A 24,593-nucleotide genomic window follows, 5' to 3' on the forward strand; every position below is an offset into this window, starting at 1 on the left:
GGTCTGGGCCTCCACGTGACTCCAGGTTCCACACCATAGTGGTTGACTCTTAACTGCCCGCAGAAGTGACCGAGCGAGTCGCCCAGTTTCTGGGGATTAGCGATAAATGCCAGCCTTCCCAGTGACATCTCACATCCCGAGAGTAAATAATTCGAGGAAGATTGGGGAGTGGGGAGAGTGGGATTAGACTGGGCGGGGAGTGGGGAGAGTGGGATTAGACTGGGTGGGGAGTGGGGAGAGTGGGATTAGACTGGGCGGGGAGTGGGGAGAGTGGGATTAGACTGGGCGGGGAGTGGGGAGAGTGGGATTAGACTGGGCGGGGAGTGGGGAGAGTGGGATTAGACTGGGCGGGGAGTGGGGAGAGTGGGATTAGACTGGGTGGGGAGAGGGGAGAGTGGGATTAGACTGGGTGGGGAGAGGGGAGAGTGGGATTAGACTGGGTGGGGAGAGGGGAGAGTGGGATTAGACTGGGTGGGGAGTGGGGAGAGTGGGATTAGACTGGGTGGGGAGAGGGGAGAGTGGGATTAGACTGGGTGGGGAGTGGGGAGAGGGGGATTAGACTGGGTGGGGAGTGGGGAGAGGGATTAGACTGGGTGGGGAGAGGGGAGAGTGGGATTAGACTGGGTGGGGAGAGGGGAGAGTGGGATTAGACTGGGCGGGGAGTGGGGAGAGTGGGATTAGACTGGGTGGGGAGTGGGGAGAGTGGGATTAGACTGGGTGGGGAGTGGGGAGAGAGGGATTAGACTGGGTGGGGAGTGGGGAGTGGGATTAGACTGGGTGGGGAGTGGGGAGAGTGGGATTAGACTGGGTGGGGAGTGGGGAGTGGGATTAGACTGGGTGGGGAGAGGGGAGAGTGGGATTAGACTGGGTGGGGAGTGGGGAGAGTGGGATTAGACTGGGCGGGGAGTGGGGAGAGTGGGATTAGACTGGGTGGGGAGTGGGGAGAGTGGGATTAGACTGGGTGGGGAGTGGGGAGAGTGGGATTAGACTGGGTGGGGAGTGGGGAGAGTGGGATTAGACTGGGTGGGGAGAGGGATTAGACTGGGTGGGGAGAGGGGAGAGTGGGATTAGATTGGGCGGGGAGTGGGGAGAGTGGGATTAGACTGGGTGGGGAGTGGGGAGAGTGGGATTAGACTGGGCGGGGAGTGGGGAGAGTGGGATTAGACTGGGTGGGGAGTGGGGAGAGTGGGATTAGACTGGGTGGGGAGTGGGGAGAGTGGGATTAGACTGGGTGGGGAGTGGGATTAGACTGGGTGGGGAGAGGGGAGAGTGGGATTAGACTGGGTGGGGAGTGGGGAGAGAGGGATTAGACTGGGTGGGGAGAGGGGAGAGTGGGATTAGACTGGGCGGGGAGTGGGGAGAGAAGCACCATCATAGATTTGATGGCTGAGTGACCTGTTTCTGTGCTGGAAAATTCAAAGATTTGATTAAAATGTCGACCTCAATCACCTCTTCCCATGACCTTGTCAGCTCCAATGCTGGAACACCCTCCCCTCTGAAGTCATTCTTCAGATCTGTAACCCCTCGTACTTGGTACCGTCTCGAAGAATCTACTCCGCACCCTTTCTATGGTTCCTGTATCCCTCCTCGGAGCACTGGCCGCACTCTCACCTCCGACCCGCGTCCTCGCCTCAATCTGGGACTTGACCTCCCGTTCAGGTGGTTTCAGGATCCCACAGCAGCAGAGAATTTTCCTGGTGGTCCCACCAATAATTATCACTCAACCAACTCCGGCCACCTCATTTCCCGTTTGTGGGACCCTGCTCTCCTTCGAATAGCGGCCGTGCGGTCGTCGACATCCACCTGAGAGGGCCCCGGATTGACGTCTTGTCCGAAAGACGCCACCTCCGACAGTTTAGCACTCCCTCGGTACAGGCACTTGATTGTGCAGCTCAAATCTTCGGAGCTGGACCGGGGTCGCCAATGGATGTATCCCTGGAGGGTTTCGTCACCTGACCTGCCGCCTCACCCAGTCGAATAGCCTTTCCCCCATCTCGGGGCGGGGGAGGGGGGGAAATTTTACCCGCGTTACTCACTGGTGTCTAGGAGATTGTGCTCCAATGGCTAGAACATCGAGGACAATTCTGGAGGATTGGTAATCCAAAGTTGGACTCCGACTTGGCCTCCAACTCGGCCACAACTGACACCTAATAGGAGGGAGTTTAAGTCCGAATTTCAATGAGGGAGGGGAGGAGTCCCAAAATGTTGAGGTTACTGGGAAAGACTAAGTTAGAATAGGGGAGAGGGCGGGGGGAGTGGGACTCGCTGGATTGCTCTTGCTTCGAGCCGTCCTGGACTCGATGGACCGAATGGCCCCTTTCCATTCTGGATCCTTTGTGTGATTCTATCTGACATTGTGAAAAGCACTGTTTGAATGCTATATTCTTGCTTCATTTCAAATTTTGCATAATATTAAGATATGGGGACGAGGGACTTTACATAATATCAAAATGTCCTATCTAATTTTTTAAAAATAAAATTCATACAGTTTTAAAAGAATTGCTCTTTATTTTGGAAACGTCGGACATCTTTGTGAGGGGCGAACTATTTTGTCTTGTCAAACAGGACAAGTGATAGAAAATAAAATGTAAACGTCTCCTACTCTATCTAATGTGCCAAAAAAATGCAAATAAAATTCGCGCTGTTTGAGGGAAATGAAGGAATTTATCGCATTTTAATGAAAAAATATCCTTATTGGGATTGGCCGCCATCTTTGTGAGGGGCAGAACGACCCAATTTTGTGTGCCAAGTAAGCAAATATAACTGATCTGTTCATAAGGACATGAGAAACAGGAGCAGGAGATGGCCATTCGGCCCCTCGAGCCTGCTGCGCCATTCAGTAAGATCATGGCTGATCTTCCACCTCAACTCCACTTTCCCGCCCGATCCCCGCATCCCTCGATTCCCCTCGAGTCCAAAAGTCCATCGATCTCAGTCTTGAACGGCCGAGCGTCCTCTGGGGTGGAGAATTCCAAAGATTCGCAACCCTCTGAGTGAAGAAATTCCTCCTCATCTCAGTCTTGAATGGCCGACCCCTTATCCTGAGACTATGCCCCCTGGTTCTAGACTCTCCAGCCAAGGGGGATACAGCATCTCAGCATCGACCCTGTCGAGCCCCCCTCAGATATGTCTCAATGAGATCACCTCTCATTCTTCTGAACTCCAGAGAGTATCGGCCCATTCTACTCAATCTCTCCTCATAGGACAACCCTCTCATCCCAGGAATCAATCTAGTGAACCTTCATTGCACCGCCTCGAAGGCAAGTATATCCTTCCTTAGATAAGGAGACCAAAACTGTACACAGTACTCCAGGTGAGGTCTCACCAGAGCCCTGTACAATTGCAGCAAGACTTCCTTACTCTTGTACTCCAAACCCCTTGCGATAAAGGCCAACATACCATTTGCCTTCCTAACTGCCTGCTGTACCTGCAGACTGACTTTTTGTGTTTCTTGTACGAGGACACCCAAGATTCTCAAGTTCATTCCACAATTTAGTCAGACGGTAAATAACAAATGTTCCGGGACAGAAAAAAAGGTTTCGTTTCAAAATTTGGTAAAATCTCATTAGGCGGGTCGCCCTCTTAACGAGGGGCAGAAAATCAATTGTTTGTGTGTTGATAAAAGGGACATAAAACAAAACATATTCCCTCATCTATTTTATGTATCGACAGATACAAATATAATTCAAATTGTTTGAGGTATTTTTTTTTTAAAAAAAAGTTAAATTTTCCCTTATTTCGGGATGTCGGCCATCTTTGTGAGGGGCAGACAAAGGGGAACAAGTAAGAACAGCATTACATTAAAATCGATCCCCGTAACACTTTGTACAATCGGAACGACAAATGAGATTCGCCCGGCCTGGAACAAACAAAGACCGTTTACCCAAATATTGCAAAATGCCCTTATAAGGGAGTGGCGTCCATCTTTGTAGCGGGCAGCTACAAAGATGGACGCCGCTCCCTTATAAGGGCATTTTGCAATATTTTCGAAGGGGTTCATGGAATGAAGTAGATTGGCCCTTAGTCAAAAGCAAAATACCGGAAATCTGAAATGAAAACAGAAGATGCCGGAAACACTCAGCCAGGCGACATCTGTGGAGAAAGAGACAAGAGTTGGGGTCCTCGACCTGAAACGTTGAACTCCGTTCCTTTCTCCGCAGATGCTGCCTGGCTTAGAATCGTAGAATGGTCACAGCACAAAAGGAGGCCATTGGGGCCCTCGAGCTTACTACAGGGCCTTGGCGAGACCACATCTGGAGTATTGTGTGCAGTTTTGGTCTCCTTATCTGAGGAAGGATGTCCTCGCCATGGAGGGAGTGCAACGGAGGTTCACCAGACTGATTCCTGGGGATGGCAGGACTGACGTACGAGGAGAGATTGGGTCGACTCGGCCTGTATTCACTCGAGTTTAGAAGAATGAGAGGGGATCTCATCGAAACATATAAAATTCGAACAGGACTGGACAGACTAGACGCAGGGAGGATGTTCCCGATGGCTGGGGAGTCCAGAACCAGGGGATGAAGGGATATGGGGAAAAAGCGGGAACAGGACACTGAGTTAGACGATCGGCCACGATCATTTCGAATGGCGGAGCAGGCCCGAAGGGCCGAATGGCCTACTCTTGCTCCTATTTTCCATGTTTCGATGAGCTCCTGCTGGCTCTTTGCGAGACCGATCCAGTCAGTCCTGTTCTTCCGCGGCCCCTGCAAAATTTTCCGTTTTCTCTTTCAAATATTTATCCGATTCCTGTTGTTTTGAAAGCTGGGCTCCAATCTCAAGCCGCCACCCTTTCCAGGCAGTGCATGACAGAGCCAGATCGGCCTTGCAGAGTTTCTGCTGCAGTTTTCTGCTTGTATTTCGGAGTTTCAGCTCCCGCAGTGTTGTGCTTTTGAGAGGGACAGTGGTGCAAAGCAAAGGGTGGTGATGGGGCAAGCAGAGTTGGGCCTAGAAGGAGCCGCACACGTCAAGGGGCCTGGAAGGAGCCGCACACGTCAAGGGGCCTGGAAGGAGCCGCACACGTCAAGGGCCTAGAAGCAGCCGCACACGTCAAGGGCCTAGAAGCAGCCGCACACGTCAAGGGCCTAGAAGCAGCCGCACACGTCAAGGGTCCTGGAAGGAGCCGCACACGTCAAGGGGCCTGGAAGGAGCCACACACTTCAAGGGCCTGGGAGGAGACGCACACGTCAAGGGCCTGGGAGGAGCCGCACACGTCAAGGGCCTGGAAGGAGCCGCACACGTCAAGGGGCCTGGAAGGAGCCACACACTTCAAGGGCCTGGAAGGAGCCGCACACGTCAAGGGCCTAGAAGCAGCCGCACACGTCAAGGGGCCTGGAAGGAGCCACATATGTGAAGGGACTAGAAGGAGCCACACATGTGAAGGGCCTGGAAGGAGCCGCACACGTCAAGGGCCTAGAAGCAGCCGCACACGTCAAGGGCCTGGAAGGAGCCGCACACGTCAAGGGCCTGGAAGGAGCCGCACACGTCAAGGGGCCTGGAAGGAGCCGCACACGTCAAGGGGCCTGGAAGGAGCCGCACACGTCAAGGGGCCTGGAAGGAGCCACACACTTCAAGAGCCTGGAAGGAGCCGCACACGTCAAGGGGCCTGGAAGGAGCCACACACGTCAAGGGGCCTGGAAGGAGCCGCACACGTCAAGGGGCCTGGAAGGAGCCGCACAGGTCAAGGGGCCTGGAAGGAGCCACACACTTCAAGGGCCTGGAAGCAGCCGCACACGTCAAGGGCCTAGAAGCAGCCGCACACGTCAAGGGGCCTGGAAGGAGCTGCACACGTCAAGGGCCTGGAAGGAGCCGCACACGTCAAGGGGCCTGGAAGGAGCCGCACACGTCAAGGGGCCTGGAAGGAGCCGCACACGTCAAGGGGCCTGGAAGGAGCTGCACACGTCAAGGGCCTGGAAGGAGCCGCACACGTCAAGGGGCCTGGAAGGAGCCGCACACGTCAAGGGGCCTGGAAGGAGCCGCACACGTTAAGGGGCCTGGAAGGAGCCGCACACGTCAAGGGCCTGGAAGGAGCCGCACACGTCAAGGGCCTGGAAGGAGCCACACATGTGAAGGGGCTAGAAGGAGCCGCACACGTCAAGGGCCTAGGAGGAGCCACACATGTGAAGGGCCTGGAAGGAGCCACACATGTGAAGGGCCTAGAAGGAGCCGCACATGTGAAGGGGCCTAGAAGGAGCCACACATGTGAAGGGCCTGGAAGGAGCCACACACGTCAAGGGCCTGGAAGGAGCCGCACACGTCAAGGGCCTGGAAGGAGCCACACATGTGAAGGGGCCTGGAAGGAGCCGCACATGTGAAGGGGCCTAGAAGGAGCCACACATGTGAAGGGCCTAGAAGGAGCCGCACATGTGAAGGGGCCTAGAAGGAGCCACACATGTGAAGGGCCTGGAAGGAGCCACACACGTCAAGGGCCTGGAAGGAGCCACACACGTCAAGGGCCTGGAAGGAGCCGCACACGTCAAGGGCCTGGAAGGAGCCGCACATGTGAAGGGGCTAGAAGGAGCCACACATGTGAAGGGGCTAGAAGGAGCCACACATGTGAAGGGGCTAGAAGGAGCCACACATGTGAAGGGGCTAGAAGGAGCCACACATGTGAAGGGGCTAGAAGGAGCCACACATGTGAAGGGGCTAGAAGGAGCCACACATGTGAAGGGGCTAGAAGGAGCCGCACATGTGAAGGGGCCTAGAAGGAGCCACACATGTGAAGGGCCTGGAAGGAGCCACACACGTCAAGGGCCTGGAAGGAGCCGCACACGTCAAGGGCCTGGAAGGAGCCACACATGTGAAGGGCCTGGAAGGAGCCGCACATGTGAAGGGGCCTAGAAGGAGCCACACATGTGAAGGGCCTAGAAGGAGCCGCACATGTGAAGGGGCCTAGAAGGAGCCACACATGTGAAGGGCCTGGAAGGAGCCACACACGTCAAGGGCCTGGAAGGAGCCACACACGTCAAGGGCCTGGAAGGAGCCGCACACGTCAAGGGCCTGGAAGGAGCCGCACATGTGAAGGGGCTAGAAGGAGCCACACATGTGAAGGGGCTAGAAGGAGCCACACATGTGAAGGGGCTAGAAGGAGCCACACATGTGAAGGGGCTAGAAGGAGCCACACATGTGAAGGGGCTAGAAGGAGCCACACATGTGAAGGGGCTAGAAGGAGCCACACATGTGAAGGGGCTAGAAGGAGCCGCACATGTGAAGGGGCCTAGAAGGAGCCACACATGTGAAGGGCCTGGAAGGAGCCACACATGTGAAGGGGCTAGAAGGAGCCGCACACGTGAAGGGGCTAGAAGGAGCCACACATGTGAAGGGCCTGGAAGGAGCCACACATGTGAAGGGCCTAGGAGGAGCCGCACACGTGAAGGGGCTAGAAGGAGCCACACATGTGAAGGGCCTGGAAGGAGCCACACATGTGAAGGGGCTAGAAGGAGCCGCACACGTGATGGGGCTAGAAGGAGCCACACATGTGAAGGGGCTAGAAGGAGCCGCACATGTGAAGGGCCTAGGAGGAGCCGCACACGTGAAGGGCCTAGGAGGAGCCACACATGTGAAGGGGCTAGAAGGAGCCGCACATGTGAAGGGCCTAGGAGGAGCCGCACACGTGAAGGGCCTAGGAGGAGCCACACATGTGAAGGGGCTAGGAGGAGCCACACATGTGAAGGGGCCTAGAAGGAGCCACACATGTGAAGGGGCTAGGAGGAGCCACACATGTGAAGGGGCCTAGAAGGAGCCACACATGTGAAGGGCCTAGAAGGAGCCACACATGTGAAGGGGCTAGGAGGAGCCGCACACGTGAAGGGGCTAGAAGGAGCCACACATGTGAAGGGCCTGGAAGGAGCCACACACGTGAAGGGGCCTGGATTTGCCCCCCACTAAGATGGCGGTGCGGGGCAAAGCGGCGGGGTTTGCCGAAGCGTGATGACGCACGACGTTCCCCGCCGACCCCGCCCTGAAGTGCGCGCATGCGCAAAGTGTGGTCAATCCGCAGCCCCCCCCCCCCCCCCCCCCCCCGGTTAGTTCGCCGACGTCAAGAAGAAGGAACCGTTAACGGCGCCCGCAGGCGTTGCCATGGCTTCGGGGGCGGCGCTTGCCAACCGCGCGCGCCGGCACAAGTGGGCCATCGAGCTCACCCTTAGCAACAACAGGTGAGGGCCGCTGGAGCCTGGGGCTCGCGTGGGACGGGAGGCCGGCGGGGCAGCGCTCTCTCCCGGGGAGGTGGCAGCTGTCTGCCTCGGTGGATGGAAGTTGACATAAGGTTTTTCTTTTTGTAATGCCGCAGTTTGCATCCATTTCCTCCCCCAACCCCCCCCCCCCCCCTCCCTCGTCCAGGAGGTTTCAAGACCCCAGACCCCCCCCCCCCCCTTGACACCGGGGTTGGCATCTTTTCCGAGGGGTCGCGACCCCACCCGAGTTGGCCACCCTTGGTTTGGGGCTCCCGCCGGGACGGTGCCTTCTGAAACCGGGGGGGTGGGGGTGGGGGAGATTGCCCCAATCCTGGAGCCCGATGCCCCACCCCAACATTGTCCCCCCCCTCAACGGGTTTCAACATCCCCTCCCTCCCCCCCCCGAAACCCCTTAACGCCAGTTGGCATCTTTTCCAAGGGGTCGTGACCCCCACCCACCCCGAGTTGCCACCTTGCTTTGGGCTCCCGGGACGGTGCCTACTGAAACCGGGGGGGGGGGGAGATTGCCCCAATCCTGGAGCCCGATGCCCCACCCCAACATTACCCCCCCTCAACGGGTTTCAACACCCACATCACCCCCCCGCTTCCGAAACGCCTTGACGCCAGTTGGCATCTTTTCCTAGGGGTCATGACTCCCCCCCGAGTTGGCACCTTGGTTTGGGCTCCCGGGACGGTGCCGACTGAAACCAGGAGACTGCACCAATCCTAGAGCCCAACGCCCCACCCCAACATTGCCCCCCCTCAGCAGGTTTCAACACCCCCTCCCCTTCTGAAACCCCCTGACAGCTGTTGGCATCTTTTCCAAGGAGATGCGACCCCCCTCAAGATGCCACCTTGGTTTGGGCTCCCAGGATGTGGTGCCTTCTGAAATGGGGAGATTGCCCCCCTCAGCAGGTTTCAACACCCCCCCCCCCCACCGAAACCCCTTGACACCAGTTGGCATCTTTTCCAAGGGGTCGTGACCACCCCCCCCCTGAGTTGCCATCTTGGTTTGGGCTCCCGGGATGGTGCCTTCTGAAACCGGGAGATTGCCCCAACCCTGGAGCCCGTTGCTCCCCACCCCACGTTGCCCCCCTCACCAGGTTTCAAGACCACCGCCCCAATCCGGAAAGTCCTCAGACACCCGTTGGCATCTTTTCCAGGGATCGTGACCCAGAGATGCCATCTTGGTTTGTTCCCCGGGGAAGGTGCCGCTTTAATGCCGACTCTCCACGCTCTGCCTTGGCACCTTGTCTGGCAGCGGTAGCATTGGCGGCACTGTGGAGAGATTACGTAAGATATATGAACATAAGAAATAGGAGCAGGAGGAGGCCATTCAGCCCCTCGTGCCTGCTCCGCCATTTGATAAGATCATGGCTGATCTGTGATCTAACTCCATATACCTGCCGTTGGCCCATATCCCTTAATACCTTTGGTTGCCAAGAAGCTATCGGTCTCAGATTTAAAGTTAGCAATTGAGCTCGTATCAATTGCCGTTTGCAGAAGAGAGTTCCAAACTTCTACCACCCTTTGTGTGTAGAAATGTTTTCTAATCTCGCTCCTGAAAGGTCTGGCTCTAATTTTTAGACTGTGCCCCCTACTCCTAGAATCCCCAACCAGCGGAAATAGTTTCTCTCTATCCACCCTATCCGTTCCCCTTAATATCTTATAAACCTCGATCAGATCGCCCCTTAACCTTCGAAACTCTAGAGAATACAACCCCAATTTGTGTAATCTCTCCTCGTAACTTAACCCTTGAAGTCTGGGTATCATTCTAGTAAACCTACGCTGCACTCCCTCCAAGGCCAATATGTCCTTCCGAAGGTGCTGTGCCCAGAACTGCTCACAGTACTCCAGGTGCGGTCTAACCAGGGTTTTGTATAGCTGCAGCATAACTTCTTCCCCCTTGTACTCTAGTCCTCTAGATATAAAGGCCAGCTTTCCATTAGCCTTCTTGATTATTTTCTGCACTTGTTCATGACACTTCAATGATCGATGTACCTGAACCCCTCAGTCCCGTTGGACATCCACTGTTTTTAACTTTTTACCATTTAGAAAGTACCCTGTTCTATCCTTTTTTGGTCCAAAGTGGATGACCGCACATTTGTCTACATTGAATTCCATTTGCCACAGTTTTGCCCATTCACCTAATCTATCAATATCGCTTTGTAATTTTATGTTTTCATCTACACTGCTTACAATGCCACCAATCTTTGTGTCATCGGCAAACTTAGATATGAGACTTTCTATGCCTTCATCTAAGTCGTTAATAAATATTGCGAATAATCGAGGCCCCAAGACAGATCCCTGAGGGACTCCACTAGTCACATCCTGCCAATGTGAGTACCTTCCCGTTATCCCTACTCTCTGTCGCCTTTCGCTCAGCCAACTTCCTAACCAAGTCCGTACTTTTCCCTCGATTCCACGGGCTTCTATTCGACTGTAAATACTGACGCAAAGATCAGATCATGGCTGATCTTCGACCTCAACTCCACTTTCCCGCCCGATCCCCATGTCCCTTGATTCCCCTCGAGTCCAAAAATCCATCGATCTCAGTCTTGAATATACTCAACGACTGAGCATCTACAGCCCTCTGGGGTAGGGAATTCCAAAGATTCACAACCCTCTGAGTGAAGAAATTCCTCCTCATCTCAGTCTTGAATGGCCGACCCCTTATCCTGAGACTATGCCCCCTGGTTCTAGACTCTCCAGCCAGGGGAAACAGCCTCTCAGCATCTACCCTGTCGAGCCCCCTCAGAATCTCATATGTCTCAATGAGATCACCTCTCATTCTTCTGAACTCCAGAGAGTATCGGCCCATTCTACTCAATCTGTGATTGACAGATTGTCTCTGTTTAAAGAGGGCGGGGTCGTTGCTGGGTGATGGATGCCCATTCTCCCAGCCCTCCTCGTGCTTTTATCGCGGCGGTTTGTTTGATGGAGTGACGCTGGGCACATGCAGGTTTGTAGGTGCGGCCTGGTTGGCACTGGTGATACAGGCAGTTCAGTGGAGGTCCCCGGTGGAGAGACTCCCTCTTGAGCGGGGGTCCCCGGTGGAGAGGCTCCCTCTTTAGCGGGGGTCCCCGGTGGAGAGACTCCCCCTTTAAAAGGGGTCCCCGATGGAGAGGCTCCCCCTTTAAAAGGGGTCCCCGATGGGGAGACTCCCCCTTTAAAAGGGGTCCCTGATGGGGAGACTCCCCCTTTAAAAGGGGTCCCTGATGGGGAGACTCCCCCTTTAAAAGGGGTCCCCGATGGGGAGACTCCCCCTGTAGGAGGGGGTCCCCGATGGGGAGACTCTCCCCCGTAAGAGGGGGGTCCCGATGCGGAGACCCCCCCCGTAAGAGGGGGGTCCCCGATGGGTAGACCCCCCCTGTAAGAGGGGGGTCCCGATGGGGAGACCCCCCCCCCCTGTAAGAGGGGGGTCCCCGATGGGGAGACACCCCCCCCTGTAAGAGGGGGGTCCCCGATGGGGAGACTCCCTCTTTCAAAGGGGGTCCCGAGGGAGAGACTCCCTCTCACCCGGTGAGCATTAACATGATCTGCGCTCTCTCTCTCTCTCTCTCTCTCTATCCCCCTCTCTCTCTCTCTCTCTATCCCCCTCTCTCTCTCTCTCTCTCTCTATCCCTCTCTCTCTCTCTCTCTCTCTCTATCTCTCTCTCTCTCTCTCTCTATCCCTCTCTCTCTCTCTCTCTATCTCAGGTGCCGTGATCGACAGGGTGGACATGGAGACTCCATTTACCCCATTGGATATTCAGACAAGCAGCTGCCTGACACTAGCGTCCAAGAAACAGACCGCATTCTGGTCGAGAAAGTAAGTTTTTTTTTGTTTCCAAACTTCATTCCTGAGATATGGTTGCCGTCGGCGAGGCCCCCCGGGGTATCTATCGAGGAGGTGGTGGAGGGCCGCCATCTTGAATTGCCCCAGTCCCGTGCGGTGGACGTCCCTCCCTCGATGCAGTTGGGGACATCCTCTCCGTCGGTGGGCGGGGAGGGGCTGGATTTGACCCCAGCTCCCAGAGGGTGAAAGGTCAGTGTCACGCCCCCCCCCGCCGTTACTGACCCCGTCTTTGCGTTCTCCGTTCACAGCGTTGCTGGGACATCGCCTTGGGCCCCCTGAAGCAAGTGCCTATGAATCTCTTCATCATGTACATGGCTGGCAATACCATCTCCATCTTTCCCATCATGATGGTGTGCATGATGGCCTGGAGACCAATACAGGCCCTGATGTCCATGTCCGTAAGTGAGTATCTCATCGAGTCATGTGGAATTTACAGCAAAGAAACAGGCCGTTCGGCCCGCCTGGTCCATGCTCCACACGAGCCTCCTCCCTCCCGACCTCATCTCACCCTCTCAGCAAATCCTTCTGTTCCTTTCTCTCTCCTGCGTTTCTCCAGCCTCTCCTTAGACGCATCTACGCGATCCGCCTCAACTTCTCCTTGAGGGAGCGAGTGCCACGTTCTCGCCTCTCTCTGAGCGAAGAAGTTTTTTTTGCTGATACCAAAACTGAGAGGATATCCTTATCAGGAAAGGCTGAACAGACTGGGGCTCTTTTCTCCAGAAAAGAGAAGGCCAAGGGGGTGACCTGATCGAGGTCTTTCAAGATAATGATAGGGTAGACGTAGAGAAGATGTCTCCACTTGCGGGGGGAGACCAGAACTAGAGGGACATCAATATAAGAGAGTCGCTAATAAAGCCAATCGGGAATTCAGGAGAAATGTCTTTAGCCAGGCCTCTGGTGTAGATTGCACGCAGAGGCTCCAGGTATGGGCGGCCTGGGGTCAGCAGGCCAACGCTCGCTGCCCGGGTTCCCCTCTCGAGACCGTGGCCAGCTGGGTGAGGTACAGGAGGGCGGGTGGTTGGGCGGGTGATGCCCACGGGACCCGTACCCCAGCGGGAGTTAGCAATTTTTGGGAGGGGGGGGGTGGGGGGGGTGGTTGGGGAATGAGTCGTCAGATGGTAATTATGGGCTTGGATGGGTTTAGCGTTTCCAACGTGTTGGGGGGGGGGAGGAGTTTCGAATATTCCGGCAATCCACCTGAGGCGAGGACTCACGGCAAATTTTGACGCCTTCATTCTGGGGATGTGGGCACCGCTGGCAAGGGCTGGCATTTATTCGCCCTTTCCCCTAGTTGCCCCTTGAGAAGATGGCAGTGGTGGGCTGCCATCGTCTCGAGTCGGCACGATATGTCTTGAGTGGCCATTTCAGCGGGCAGTCAAGAGTCGACCGCGTTCGAGGCCCCGGCCTGGGGCCGCGCTCGAGGCCGCGTTCGAGGCCCCGGCCTGGGGCCAGGACGCCAGGTTCCCTTCCCTCAAGGGACGTTAGTGAACCAGTATTACGCCAATCACTTAAAAAGCAGATTGTCATCGGCCTCGTCGCTGTTTGTGGGATCTTGCTGTGCGCAATTTGGCTGCCGCGTTGCCTTGCATTACAACCAGTGACTCCACTTCAACAAAGTACGCCATTGGCTGTAAGGCGCGTTGGGACGTCCTGAGGTTGTGCCAGGCGCTATATAAATGCAAGCCTGCGCACAGCAAGATCCCACAAACAGCAACGAGAGAACGACCAGGTTATCTGTCTTCAGTGATGTCGGTTGCGGGATAAATATTGGCCCCAGGACACCGGGGAGAACTCCCCCCTGCTCTTCTTCGGAATAGCGGGCCGTGGGATCTTTCACGTCCCACCTAAGAGGGGCAGACGGGGCCCTCGGTTTAACGACACCTCCGACGGTGCGGGCGCTCCCTCGGTGCCGCCCTGAAGTTAATCGGGGTGTGTCCCCTGTGGGGGGGGAGGAGGAGAGAGAGTACGAACCCCGTATCGGGTACACAAATTCTCCCCGCGAGGGGGTCTCGCCCGAAACGCACGGTGACTTTCCGCGAGTCCGCCCAGCTGAGCAAACAAAAAAAAAAAAATGGCCATCGGAGCGCCGTTGGGTCAGCTCTGGCCGTAGAATGGCACGGCACGAGGCCATTCGGCCCGTCGTGCCCGTGCCGGCTCTTTGGCACAGCTAGCCAATTAGTCCCACTCCCCGGCTTTTTCCTCATGAGTCCTTTTCGAGGACACGTCCAGTTGCCTTTTGAAAGTTCCCACAGAATCTGCTCCCACCGCCCTTTCGGGGAGTGCGTTCCAGATTGAAAAGCCCTCTGTGCGAAAAAAATTCTCGTTTCCCTTTTGCCAATTATTTTAAATCTGTGTCCTCTGGTTACCGACCCTCCTGCCACTGGAAACAGTCTCTCCTTATTTACTCTCTCAAAACCCCTCATGATTTTGAACACCTCGATCAAATCTCCCCTTAACCTTCTCTGCTCTGAGGAGAACAACCCCAGCTTCTCCAGTCTCTCCACATAACTGAAGTCCCTCATCCCTGGGACCATTCTAGTAAATCTCCTCTGCCCCCTCTCCAAGGCCTTGACATCCTTCCTAAAGTGCGGAGCCCAGAATTGGACACAATACTCCGGCCTAACCAGTGATTTGTAAAGGTTTAGCATGACTGCCTTGCTTTTGTATTCGATGCCCCGATTCAGAAAGCCAAGTATCCCATTTGCCTTCTTAACCACCTTGTCAACTTGCCCTGCCACCTTCAAAGGTTTGTGAATCTGCACCCCCAGGTCCCTCTGCTCTTGCACTGCCCCCTCAAAATAGGGTCATTCTGCCTCTCCGTGCTATTCCACCCAAAAGTGCATCGCTTCACACTTATCCGTGTTAAACTGCATCTGCCATGTGTCGGCCCCTTTCACCAGTCCGACTATGTCCTCCTGAAGTCTGTTACTGTCCTCCTCACTATTTACTACCTTGCCAAGTTTTGTATCATCCGTGAATTTGCACTCCCCGATACCCAAGTCCAGGTCATTTCTATATAACGAGAAAAGCAATGGTCCTAATTGGGGATCCCACTCCCTCCAGTCAGAAAAACATCCGCTACTCTCCGCCTCCTATCCCTTGGCCAGTTACGGAGCCAAGTTACCACCGTCCCTTTAATCCCGTGTGCTTCTGTTCTCCGAAAAAGTCTGTTTATCAAATGCCTTCTGAAAGTCTAGGTATATAACATCTACCGCGCTCCCCTCATCACCCCTCTCCGTTACTTCAATCACAGAACTCGATCAGGTTGGTCAGACACGATTTGCCTTTAACAAATCCGTGCTGGTTGTCCTTTATTGCTTCTCCAAGTGAGAATTGATTTTGTCCCTGACGACGGTCTCTAGTAGTTTCGCCACCGCTGACGTTAGGCCGACTGGCCTGTAGTTACCTGCTTTATCCCTCTTCCCCCTTTTTTGAACAGCGGTGTAACATTTTGCAATCCCTTGGTCCTCTGGCACTGCCCCCCTCCACCCCAAATTCTGTACCTCCTCCTCCCTCCCTCCCTCCCTCCCTCACCCCCTCCCTCACCTCTCCTAATGCTTCTCTCTCTCTCTTTCAGCGTTCAAACTGCTGGAAAGTTCGAGCCAGCAGTGGCTGCAGGGCCTGGTCTACCTCATCGGTAACCTGCTGGGGCTGGCACTGGCCATTTACAAGTGCCAGTCGATGGGCCTCCTGCCCACCCACGCCTCGGACTGGCTGGCATTCATCGAGCCGCCCCAGGTGAGACCAGCGCTGGATGGTACGCGGAGCGAGCAGGCCTGAGACATAGGAACGGGAGGAGGCCATTCAGCCCCTCGGGGCCTGTCGCACAGGAACGGGAGGAGGCCATTCAGCCCCTCGGGGCCTGTCGCACAGGAACAGGAGGAGGCCTTTCAGCCCCTCGGGGCCTGTCGCACAGGAACAGGCCATTCAGCCCCTCTAGCCTGTTCCGCCATTCAGTTAGATCATGGGCTGATCAATATCTCGACTCCATCTGCTCCGTATCCCTTATTGCCCAACAAAAACCATCTCAGGAGGGATATATTGGCCTTGGAGGGGGGGCAGCGCAGATTCCCCAGAATAACACCGGGGCTAAAAGGGTTAAATTACGAGGACAGGTTACACGGACCGGGCTTGTATTCCCTTGAATATAGAAGATTAAGGGGTGATCTGATCGAGATGTTTAAGGAGTTGATCGGGTAGATAGAGAGAAACTATTTCCTCTGGTGGGGGGAATCCAGAACAAGGGGGGCAGAACCTTAAACTTAGAGCCAGGCCGTTCAGGGGTGAAATCAGGAATCTTCACACAATGTGGGAGTGGAAATCTGGAACTCTCTTCCCCCCAAAAAGCTGTTGAGGCCGGGGGTCAATTGGAGATCTCAGTACTGAGATCGATTTGTGTTTTTTGAGGGGCTGAATGGAGTTTTTTGAGGATGTAACCGGTAGAATAGAATGGGGAGAACCAGTGGATGTGGTGTATTTGGATTTTCAGAAGGCCTTTGATAAGGTCCCACACAAGAGGTTAGTGTGCAAAATTAAAGCACATGGGATTGGGGAGAATATACTGGCAGGGATTGAGAATTGGTCGACAGACAGGAAACAGAGAGTAGGAATAAACGGGTCTTTTTCCGGGTGGCAGGCAGTGACTAGTGGGGTACCGCAGGGATCAGTGCTTGGGCCCCAGCTATTCACAGTATATATCAATGATTTGGATGAGGGAGCCAAATGTAATATTTCCAAGTTTGCAGACGACACAAAACTAGGTGGGATCGTGAGCTGTGAGGAGGATGCAAAGGGGCTTCAATGTGATTTAGACAAGTTGGGTGAGTGGGCAAGAACATGGCAGATGCAGTATAACGTGGATAAATGTGAGGTTGTCCACTTTAGTTGTAAAAACAGAAAGGCAGATGCTTATCTGAATGGTGATAGATTGGGAAATGGGGAGGTGCAACGAGACCTGGGTGTCCTTGTACACCAGTCGCTGAAAGTGAGCATTCAGGTGCAGCAAGCAGTTAGGAAGGCGAATGGTATGTTGGCCTTCATTGCAAGAGGATTTGAGTACAGGAGCAGGGTTGTCTTACTGCAGTTATACAGGGCCTCGGTGAGACCACATCTGGAGTATTGTGTGCAGTTTTGGTCTCCTTATCCGAGGAAGGATGTCCTCGCCATGGAGGGAGTGCAACGAAGGTTCACCAGACTGATTCCTGGGATGGCAGAACTGACGGATGAGGAGAGATTGGGTCGACTAGGCCTATATTCACTAGAGTTCAGAAGAACGAGAGGTGATCTCATCGAAACATATAAAATTCTAACAGGACTGGACCGACGAGATGCAGGGAGGATGTTCCCGATGGCTGGGGAGTCCAGAACCAGGGGTCACAGTCTCAGGATACGGGGTCGGCCATTTAGAACCGAGATGAGGAGACATTTCTTCACTCAGAGGGTGGTGAACCTGTGGAATTCTCTACCACAGAAGGCCGTGGAGGCCAAGTCATTAGATGTATTCAAGAAGGAGATAGATATATTTCTTAATGCTAAAGGAATCAAGGGATATGGGGAAAAAGCGGGAACAGGGCACTGAGTTAGACGATCAGCCATGATCATTTTGAATGGCGGAGCAGGCCCCTGAAGGGCCGAATGGCCTACTCTTGCTCCTATTTTCTATGTTTGTTGGGTATCGAGGGATATGGAACCAAGGCGGGTAGATGGAGTTAAAATGCATGATCTGATTGAATGGCGGAACAGGCTCGAGGGGCTGAATGTTCCTCGGCTCCCATAAAACTCTCTGCCGCACCGGCGTTTAACCCTGGCCTTCCCCTTTTTAGGGCTGCAAATACGGGCATCCCGAGGTCAGTTAAAGTCTGATGCCGAGGCGGAAGTTGGTCTCTAGGTTGGCGGTTGCCTGTAAATTCCCCCTCCCCTCCCCGATTCGGACCAATGTGACACTTTTCCGTTTCCCACACCCGTCCTCCTGTGGCCTCTCTGAGGCAGACTGTCCCTTTAATAGCGAGTTAGGAGCGGTTTTGTGGTGGGGCCTTGCTGATGACTGGTCCAAGTCTATTTAGTGCCCCACCTAGTCCCCCCCCCCCCATTAGAGAGAGGAGAGGGTCGTCCATGGTGAAGGATTCCATCTGGTCACAGCCGCGAGGGATGGGTGGTCGGGGAGGCTGTAGTTGGCCTCAGTGCCGCAGAGGGGCGAATGGCGAGTGACCCGTTCTGTCTGTTGTCTTACGCAGAGAGTGGAGTACACGGGCGGAGGGTTAATCCTGTGAGGGTCGTCGTTCGAAGAGACGCAGTCCGAGGGCCCATCGTCGACTGGCTACCCGCTCTCACCTTGGATCAGGCTCCTTCTAGTTAAAGCTTCCCCCACCCCCAGTCTCCCACTGACCCACGTGGACATGCCCCACGCAGAGAGATATACCCGGATTGTGTACCTGTGTCCCGCGGTGAGAGAGATATACCCGGATTGTGTACCCGTGTCCCGCGGAGAGAGAGATATACCCGGATTGTGTACCCGTGTCCCGCGGTGAGAGAGATATACCCGGATTGTGTACCCGTGTCCCGCGGTGAGAGAGATATACCCGGATTGTGTACCCGTGTCCCGCGGTGAGAGAGATATACCCGGATTGTGTACCTGTGTCCCGTGGAGAGAGATATACCCGGATTGTGTACCTGTGTCCCGCGGTGGGTGAGAGATATACCCGGATTGTGTACCCGTGTCCCGCGGTGAGAGAGATATACCCGGATTGTGTACCCTTGTCCCGCGGTGAGAGAGATATACCCGGATTGTGTACCTGTGTCCCGCGAAGAGAGATATACCCGGATTGTGTACCCTTGTCCCGCGGAGAGAGATATACCCGGATTGTGTACCTGTGTCCCACGGGGAGAGAGATATACCCGGACCGTGTACCTGTGTCCCGCGGCGAGAGAGATATACCCGGATTATGTACCTGTGTCCCATGGGGAGAGATATATACCCGGACCGTGTACCTGTGTCCTGCGGTGGGTGAGAGAGATATACCCGGACCGTGTACGCGTGTCCCGCGGAGAGAGAGATATACCCGGATTGTGTACCCATGTCCCGCGGTGAGAGAGATATACCCGGATTGTGTACCTGTGTCCCATGGGGAGAGAGAAATACCCGGACCGTGTACCTGTGTCACGCGGAGAGAGAGAAATACCCGGATTGTGTATCCATGTCCCGCGGAGAGAGAGATATACCCGGACCGTGTACCTGTGTCCCGCGGCGAGAGAGAGATATACCCGGACCGTGTACCTGTGTCCCGCGGCGAGAGAGAGATATACCCGGATTGTGTACCTGTGTCCCGCGGTGGGTGAGAGAGATATACCCGGATTGTGTACCTGTGTCCCGCGGTGGGTGAGAGAGATATACCCGGATTGTGTACCTGTGTCCCGCGGTGGGTGAGAGAGATATACCCGGATTGTGTACCTGTATACCTGTGTCCCGCGGTGGGTGAGAGATATATACCCGGATTGTGTACCTGTGTCCCGCGGTGGGTGAGAGAGATATACCTGGATTGTGTACCCGTGTCCCGCGGTGGGTGAGAGAGATATACCCGGATTGTGTACCCATGACTGATGTTGGAGTTGCTGTACGGGAGGTAGTTGCTGGGGGATCGGACTTTGCGTGTTCACGTTCTGGAGATGGCACTTTGATTAAATTCCCCTTTTGAACCTCAGTGGAGAGCTGCCTTTCTCTGGAGGGTGATGGTTGGTTGTTGGGGGGAGTCGCCCGATGACAGGTCTCCTGAAAGACTTCCTTTTCCAATTTATCTGTCGGTCTCTCTGAGTCAAGGTTTGTGGGTTCGAGTCCCCACTCCAGAGACCCCGAGCCCCGTAATCCAGGGCCGATGCTCCCCCGGTGCCAGGAACCGAGCGAGCACAGCCCTGTGGGAGGCGCCGTCTTTCGGACGAGACGTTAAACCGAGGGGCCCCCGTCTGCCCCTCTCAGGCGGACGTAAAAGATCCCACGGCCGCTATTGGAAGCAGAGCAAGGGCGGCGGGGGGGGTGGGGGAAGAGTTCTCCCCCCACCCGGTGTCCTGGGGCCAATATTTATCCCTCACCCGACCTCACGAAGACAGCTCAGCTGGCCAGTCGTTGGTTTGTGGGATCGTGCTGTGCACGTTAGGGTTGATGCCGACGGGAGGACAGGACTTCAACAAAAGTAATTCCTCCAATGCCGTTCACCACCCCAGGACGTCCCGGAGCTCTTCAGCCAGTTGTAATGTCGGAAACGTGGCGGCCAATTTGCGCACAGCAAGATCCCACGAACAGCAACGTGATAATGACCAGATAATTTTTTTTTTTTGAGAGTGATGTCGCTCGAGGGATAAATATCGGCCCCAGGACACCGGGGAGCACTCCCCCCTCCTGCTCTTCTTCCAGCAGTGGCCGTGGGATCTTTCACGTCCACCCGAGAGGGGCAGACATGCCCTTGCACTTGGCGCTGTCACCGAGCCCCTCCGTGGCCTCCCCTGGGTGTCGGCGGTGGAGGCTGCGATGGTGCCTGCTCTCGTCGAGCTGGTTTCACTTTATTCAGGGTGTTTAAATGCTGTCTGTTCGGACCCTCGAGAGAGAGAGAGAGACGAGCAGTCAGCTGCGGTGCTGTCCCCTTTAAGAGATACAGTCGCTCGTCAGTTCTGGCACGTCCCCTTTAAGGGAGCAGTAATGGAGTCTCTCCTTCTCTTAAAGGGGAGGGGAGACACTTCCCCACACAGCTCCTTTAAGAGGCTTGGCTTTTGATTTTTTTTTAAACTGGCGCAAAACTCAGCCGGCCAGAAAAGAGCAGCGAGAGTAAAGGTCGCAGTCCGACCTTTAACCTCCTGCACCAGAATCAGGGGGGGGCAGGGGTCACGCAGGTCCCCTGAAGGTGAGAGGGGGCGTCTGACCGCAGGCCCCCAAAACCGTCCTCTTAAAACCCGTTCTAACCACTCAATGATCTCCTCACCCCTTCACTGGCAGCCCCTCGCCCCTTCACTGGCAGCCCCTCGCCCCGATTTACGCTGTGGGTGGGGGGACGCCTTTTGCGTCTCGGGGGCCCGCGAGGCGAGACCGGGTCAGGCTCCCTCCACGCTGTCTGTTTGACCCCGGCTGCCCAGGGGGTGAGAGGTGAGCGTCTGACCCCCCCCCGCTCGCTCCGCCAGCAGAGAGGAGGCCAGCTGACCCTCCTCCGTCCGAATTTGAGTTCTGACGCGTGAGCCGCGGGGATAACGAACGAGCGAGCGAGCGAGACGTCCAGTCCTGGTGTTGCGTCAATCGACGGGCAAAGCGGGTGTGGTACAATTCCATTTATTCACTGGTTATTCCTGCACGCGGTTTTAATCCGACTCGGGCTGCAGCGAGTCTGAATTCACGCCCGACGCGATCAGAGGAAGCTCCATCCCAATTATCCGCTGCTCCGGGCGAGCCGAGAGCTCCCTGTGGGGCTCGGTGCGGCCGGCGGCCTCGGAGATTTCAGTGAAGCCCCAGCGATGGGCAGAGGAAACGGCGCAAAGCCTCTCACACAGTAAAAACACACTCCTGCGGTCGGAAGCAAACGGCCGCTGAACTCAGGGAGGGAACGGAGGAGGTGAGTGGGGGAGGTGAGGGTCCCAGAACTCCCGCCCCCCCCCCCGAGTGGGGGAGGGACTTCAGAGCAGCAATCTCTCATACTCCAACCCCCTGGCTCTCTCGCTCTCTCCCCTCCCTCCCGCACTTGCACTCCTCCACACCCGCCCTCTCCCCCTCCCACACTTGCACTCTCTCTCCCCTCCGCACTCACTTCACCTCCTCACTCTCTCCTCCCTCCTCCTCTCCGTACTCTCCCCTTCTCCTCCTCCGTACTCTCCCTGCCCCCCACACTCTCTCCCCATCATCTCCACCCCGCACTCACTCACCTCCTCCTCACCCCCCACCCTCCCCTCCCCTCTCAATGTGTTAATGAGACTGGAGGATCAGTTATGATATTGAGAGTTCGATGGAGCCGGGAATCGTTCTCCTTCCCGTCCCGTGTTGTCGGTGATTCTCTGCCTCGCCCGGTGCCCCCGCCGGTTTAACCGTGAACGGGGCGGCCATTCCAGCGCAGGAAGTAGACGTTACCCGAGGAGTCCCCACAGACCCCCTCCCCGGGGGAGACGGATTCGCTTCCAGCACAACACGGGGGCCTGGCAGGTGAAGAGACCGACCTGGGGGGGGAGAGAGAACACGGGGGTCAGAGAGAGAGAGAGAGAGCAGGGGTCGGGGAGCGGGAGAGAGCGGGGGTCGGGGAGAGGGAGGGAGCGGGGGGAGAGGGAGAGAGCGGGGAGCGGGAGAGAGCGGGGGTCGGGGAGAGGGAGAGAGCGGGGGTCGGGGAGAGGGAGAGAGCGGGGGTCGGGGAGAGGGAGAGAGCGGGGGGTCGGGGAGAGGGGGTCGGGGAGAGGGAGAGAGCGGGGAGAGGGAGAGAGCGGGGAGAGGGAGAGAGCGGGGGTCGGGGGAGAGGGAGAGAGCGGGGGTCGGGGAGAGGGGAGAGAGCGGGGGTCGGGGAGAGGGAGAGAGCGGGGGTCGGGGAGAGGGAGAGAGCGGGGGTCGGGGAGGAGGGAGAGAGCGGGGGTCGGGGAGAGGGAGAGAGAGCGGGGTCGGGGAGCGGGGAGAGGAGCGGGGGGTCGGGGAGAGGGAGAGAGCGGGGGGGTCGGGGGAGCGGGAGAGAGAGGGGAGAGGAGCGAGCGGGGGTCGGGGAGCGGGAGAGAGCGGGGTCGGGGAGCGGGAGAGAGCGGGGGTCGGGGAGCGGGAGAGAGCGGGGGTCGGGGAGCGGGAGAGAGCGGGGGTGGGTCGGGGAGCGGGAGAGAGCGGGGGTCGGGGGAGCGGGAGAGAGCGGGGTCGGGGAGGGGAGAGGAGCGGGGAGAGGGAGAGAGCGGGGGTCGGGGAGCGGGAGAGAGCGGGGTCGGGGAGGAGGGAGAGAGCGGGGGTCGGGGAGAGGGAGAGAGCGGGGAGAGGGAGAGAGCGGGGGTCGGGGAGAGGGAGAGAGCGGGGGTCGGGGAGAGGGAGCGAGCGGGGGTCGGGGGGAGGGAGAGAGCGGGGGTCGGGGAGAGGGAGGAGAGCGGGGGTCGGGGAGAGGGGAGAGAGCGGGGGTCGGGGAGAGGGAGAGAGCGGGGGTCGGGGAGCGGGAGAGAGCGGGGGTCGGGGAGAGGGAGAGAGCGGGGGTCGGGGTGAGGGGAGAGAGCGGGGGTCGGGGAGCGGGAGAGAGCGGGGGTCGGGGAGCGGGAGAGAGCGGGGGTCGGGGAGAGGGAGAGAGCGGGGGTCGGGGAGAGGGAGAGCGCGGGGAGAGGGAGAGAGCGGGGAGGAGAGGGAGAGAGGCGGGGGTCGGGGAGAGGGAGAGAGCGGGGGTCGGGGAGAGGGAGAGAGCGGGGGTCGGGGAGCGGGAGAGAGCGGGGGTCGGGGAGAGAGAGAATGTGCCGAGTTTACCTGTTTCAGTGACCGTCGGTCCCACAGCCGCACAGATTGGTCGTACGATGCCGTCACAATGAGATCATTGGCCTCAGTCACTGCAGTCACCCTGTCGGTGTGAACCTGGAGAATGGTAAAGAGATGGTGACAGGGAACAGAGCACGAATATTCTCCAAGATCGAGCGAGGCAGACAGGGAGTGAAACTCCCCCGACACTGTCCCATCAAACACTCCCAGGGCAGGTACAGGGTTAGATACAGAGTAAAGCTCCCTCTACACTGTCCCATCAAACACTCCCAGGGCAGGTACAGGGTTAGATACAGAGTAAAGCTCCCTCTGACGCTGCCCCCCAAGGTTGAAGTGCCGAGATCAGCTCGCTTGTTACCTGCTTCCGGATCCACTTCGGAAACACATGGTCGCTGTCAACAATCTCCTCCTGTGTCGGGATGTTGCTGGGGTCCCCAGCCGTGCACCACAGGGTTCCCCGCGAGTCGGCGCAGACCATCGAACGATCTGCAGGAGGAGGGGGACATCCCATCAATTCTCCTCGTGGGAGCGAGTTCCACATTCTCACCGCTCTCTGGGTCAAGAAGTTTCTCCTGAATTCCCGATTGGATTTATTAGTGACTCTCTTATATTGATGTCCCTCTCGTTCTGGTCTCCCCCCGCAAGTGGAAACATCTCATCTACGTCTACCCTGTCGAACCCTTTCGTTATCTTAAAGACCTCGATCAGGTCACTCCCTCAGCCTTCTCCTTTCTGGAGAAAAGAGCCCCAGTCTGTTCAGCCTTTCCTGATAAGGGTCTCACCTCTCAGCTCTGGATCATCCATCTGGCTAGAAGCACTTAGTGTGAATTATCGTTGCAACAGGTAGAAAGGGAATAGTAAGCTTTGAAAATATTATCCACATTTTGGTGCTGATTCTGCAAAATGTCTAGAGTGTACTGGACTTTATAACTCGAGGCATAGAGTACAAAAGCAAGGAAGTTATGCTGAACCTTTATAAAACACTGGTTCGGAGAGAGCGAGAGGGGGAGGGAGAGAGGGGGAGGAGAGCGGGGAGAGCGGGGAGAGAGAGAGCGCGAGCGAGAGGGCGGGGAGAGAGAGAGAGAGCGAGCGCGAGAGGGGAGAGAGAGAGAGCGCGAGAGGGGGAGGGAGAGAGCGA

The 24,593-nt window shown here is 56.5% G+C and overlaps 2 protein-coding genes across 2 annotated transcripts; one reads left to right on the plus strand and one right to left on the minus strand.

The window, feature by feature from the left end:
• The first annotated feature begins 8,015 nt into the window (after positions 1-8,015).
• On the plus strand, positions 8,016-19,706 carry emc4 (ER membrane protein complex subunit 4). Its single transcript, XM_067977001.1, has 5 exons — positions 8,016-8,153; positions 11,871-11,982; positions 12,258-12,411; positions 15,587-15,747; positions 18,243-19,706. The coding sequence occupies exons 1-5, from the start codon at positions 8,077-8,079 to the stop codon at positions 18,276-18,278; spliced, it is 540 nt and encodes a 179-aa protein (XP_067833102.1). The 5' UTR covers positions 8,016-8,076; the 3' UTR covers positions 18,279-19,706.
• Positions 19,707-21,300: 1,594 nt separating this feature from the next.
• Positions 21,301-24,386, minus strand: LOC137308078 (telomerase protein component 1-like). Its single transcript, XM_067977004.1, has 3 exons — positions 23,814-24,386; positions 23,447-23,551; positions 21,301-22,191 (listed from the first exon to the last, which is right to left on the minus strand). The coding sequence occupies exons 1-3, from the start codon at positions 23,994-23,996 to the stop codon at positions 22,102-22,104; spliced, it is 378 nt and encodes a 125-aa protein (XP_067833105.1). The 5' UTR covers positions 23,997-24,386; the 3' UTR covers positions 21,301-22,101.
• Between the last annotated feature and the right edge of the window lie 207 nt (positions 24,387-24,593).

Source organism: Heptranchias perlo, unplaced genomic scaffold (assembly GCF_035084215.1).
Source record: "Heptranchias perlo isolate sHepPer1 unplaced genomic scaffold, sHepPer1.hap1 HAP1_SCAFFOLD_1186, whole genome shotgun sequence".
In the NCBI taxonomy this organism is placed as follows: domain Eukaryota; kingdom Metazoa; phylum Chordata; class Chondrichthyes; order Hexanchiformes; family Hexanchidae; genus Heptranchias; species Heptranchias perlo.

Excerpts from the sequence above, each read along its gene's own strand:
- emc4 (XM_067977001.1), top strand. The coding sequence starts at position 8,077 with ATGGCTTCGGGGGCGGCGCTTGCCAACCGCGCGCGCCGGCACAAGTGG. Across the intron at positions 11,983-12,257 it reads ACCGCATTCTGGTCGAGAAA|CGTTGCTGGGACATCGCCTT; the intron begins GTAAGTTTTTTT and ends CTCCGTTCACAG. Across the intron at positions 15,748-18,242 it reads CATTCATCGAGCCGCCCCAG|AGAGTGGAGTACACGGGCGG; the intron begins GTGAGACCAGCG and ends TGTCTTACGCAG.
- LOC137308078 (XM_067977004.1), bottom strand. The coding sequence starts at position 23,996 with ATGTGGAACTCGCTCCCACGAGGAGAATTGATGGGATGTCCCCCTCCT. Across the intron at positions 23,552-23,813 it reads CGAAGTGGATCCGGAAGCAG|GTTCACACCGACAGGGTGAC; the intron begins GTAACAAGCGAG and ends ACCATTCTCCAG. Across the intron at positions 22,192-23,446 it reads ACCGACGGTCACTGAAACAG|GTCGGTCTCTTCACCTGCCA; the intron begins GTAAACTCGGCA and ends CTCCCCCCCCAG.